The sequence below is a fragment of the Aedes albopictus genome, chromosome 2, assembly GCF_035046485.1.
Source record: "Aedes albopictus strain Foshan chromosome 2, AalbF5, whole genome shotgun sequence".
NCBI lineage: Eukaryota > Metazoa > Arthropoda > Insecta > Diptera > Culicidae > Aedes > Aedes albopictus.
In genome coordinates this window covers 347605318-347608173 of record NC_085137.1, presented here as the reverse complement: position 1 = coordinate 347608173, position 2856 = coordinate 347605318, and the positions used below count along the sequence as shown (strand labels likewise).

The following is a 2856-nucleotide window of genomic DNA, read 5'->3' as shown; positions in this document are numbered from 1 at the left end:
CGAGACTGCTTAGCCGTTTCCGTAGCATAACTATCCCATTCAGTCGAACCCTCCCAATCCATTCTACTGGAATACATAAGTCGAAGATACTGCGCATCCACCGTTGGATTCTCTGATTTATATTGAATCCGTAGGATCGATGGACCAATGTTACCTTCTAGGGCCAATGTCATTCCGAACGGCGGTTATTATGTTGTTATGAATTTGATATTCCCTTCTGCTCGGGGTGCCCGAGACACTCCTAGCTGGGATGTGCCCCTTTGGAAGCGGTGCCATAGAGCTTGTACAGAGTTGCTTCCGGATGTGTGGAATTTCTGAAGTGGTCCAGCAACCCCACTGCTGGGTCCCCGTCACACCTAGGCCTACTCCGCTTGAGCAATCCGTATGCCCCGGTTCTCGGTCAACTCCCAAAGGTGTTAAGTCCACACTGGTGTGTGGATATGATTCCCTTAGAAAAGAGTCTCAGGCTCCCACCTCTCTCGCAGACAGGGGGTTCGTCAATCCCCTGGGCTCCTGTCCCTGCGGCTCCCAAGTATGTACGTTAGACATTCGCACTTCTGTTCAAAATGTTAAGGTAAAAGTCAACGGTATGGGGGTACCCATTTCGCCCCGGGTTCATTATGCCTCTCAATCCAATTTCTTCGTTGTTATTTTAAGGTGAAACATCAAGAAATCCCATTGCAATTTTTCATTCAAACTTCAGAGGCACAAATTTGACGAACCAAGCCGCACTTGTTTTTCCTGGCTTTGCTCACTTCCAAAAAGAGGCAGCTTTTACAAATCGAGAGCATTTGTTTACAAATGTTCAAGATTGGTGCTCTTGAAAACGTGAGTAGGGGACCAAGTCGGCCATTGTGGCAGCCATGTTTGTATTCTCTGAAATTTCTCCTTAAAAACATTCACATTTTGAGGTTATTCATAAACCACATGGACAAAATTTTGGAAATCTCATACCCAGTGATGCCAATTACCGTTTCTGCTTAAGAGGCTCTCTATTTCCAACTTGTAAGACCCTGTAATGTGGTATTAATATGAGCCATATTTGATTCGGAAATGACTTATCGTAAATCATCCAACCTATAACTATAGTGCACCATGTCACATAGGTAACAGAAAAATAAAACTATATTATCTCGCAGCATCATATCTCAGCAACGACCTCGGCCGGCCATGCAGCAGCCACGTATCTCACTTTTCACTTGTCTAAACATCTCCAACATTGTTGCAATAAGCAATCATTTCCCGTTGACTGCACCCTGATTGGAAACACGAAGCGGAAGAGGTCTCCAAGCTTGCAGTACGTATACTTTCTCTTTGAAAGGGATGTCCCGTTTTTCTTTCAAGTGATGTTAAAGTGGCACTAGGCTTATGAAGATATCTCGTTTATTTTTTTTTATTTAGCAAAAACACTTTGAACTCCCAATAATTTGAATAAATTGTTTTTTTTTTGAGTTAGTCACTAGCATGCGCAGCTTTTTCTTTTTCTCGCTCATTCTTCTTGATAAACACAAGAAAGAGCGAGATGAAGAGGATGCAAGTGCCCCTTTTTTATTTTTCTCGTGTTTGTTTACGAGAATGAGTGAGAAAAAAGAAGAAGTTGCGCAAGCTAGAAAGGCTAGCCATGGGTATAAAGAAAGATAGTTTTCAACCTTATTACATTAATTATCCCACTACAAACATGAACATCCCTCGTCTCGATACATATTGCAAACAAATTCACATGTCGCAGCGTGGACACTCCTCAATGGTTTTATTCGATACTTATCCGCAGCTCAGTTCATAGAACATACGCCCTGTGCAGTTCATCCTTTGACTATCTTCGACCGAGTCCAGCAGCCAGAGTAGCCCGTACTAGTATAGTAGCTAGCATTAAATTTGTAGTAAAACCCAGTCACCAAGAAAATGACTTCAAGGAGGATGGTTCCGGTGAAGTTGACGATCGCTGTCGGGTTTTTGTTCACCGTTTCCGTGTGTTCTTCATCCATGACAGCGAAAAAGTCACCCTCCTCTACTGGTCGTGCTCGCAGCGTTGAAAGCGGTTTGGATGATGAACTGGTGAAAAAAAAACAGTAATTTTCAGCTGGGGAAAATGATTTGAATTCCTTCTCTTTTCGCTCTCTTTTGCAGATTCCGTCTTACGAGTGTGCTCACCGTAGCCGAGATTGGACTATGCGGTGTATGGTGCCGGTGACCAATTTTCAAATGTCCCTAGATCTGTGCGGAACGAATCAGGTATTTCACTCCCCGTGACGAAATTTAATCCAAACTAATGCATTGTCCTAACAATCAGACGCCTGACAAAAATCACGTTCAAAACTGTGTGAAAGAACTGTACATTCTGGGTAAATCGTGCCCACAAACTTCGATGATGGATGCAGCGAAAGAGATGATGCACCAAAAGGGTCCACCACCACCGCCGCCAGCCCCACAGACGACTAAACCGAAGAAGCCAAAGGCAAAGAAACTCTTGGAAAATAGCCTACCTCACCTATCGAAGGCGTATTCGAAGGGAACAGTCGGCGGAAAGAAAAAAGAAAAATTTGATCTTTGATTGAGTGAAAGTAATGTCCAAGTAATAAAAATGCCGTGCTTTTACATAACAAAATGAAATAGAATTTCCAGAATAGTGTTTCAAGTTTTCAAGGAACAATAACCAAATTGAAAGTATATACGTATTTATGATATGTACTAACTTATGTACCAGAAGCAACGAATAATCGTGAATTATTTAAAAACTTTACAATTCATATCTAAATCTCTACTCACGGACCGTAAAGGCTGGGTATTTTGAGATCATTGAGATCGTTAGTCTCAGCCCAGCAACTTCTTTCCCTGCCTCCGCGTGGAACTGGACGT

General features: G+C 42.6%; 1 protein-coding gene across 1 annotated transcript; it reads left to right on the top strand.

Moving 5' to 3' along the window:
- Positions 1-1643: 1643 nt before the first annotated feature.
- LOC109430866 (uncharacterized) lies at positions 1644-2589 on the top strand. The gene is made up of 3 exons (XM_019706959.3): positions 1644-2055; positions 2128-2232; positions 2291-2589. The coding sequence occupies exons 1-3, from the start codon at positions 1903-1905 to the stop codon at positions 2549-2551; spliced, it is 519 nt and encodes a 172-aa protein (XP_019562504.3). The 5' UTR covers positions 1644-1902; the 3' UTR covers positions 2552-2589.
- The last annotated feature ends 267 nt before the right edge of the window (positions 2590-2856 follow it).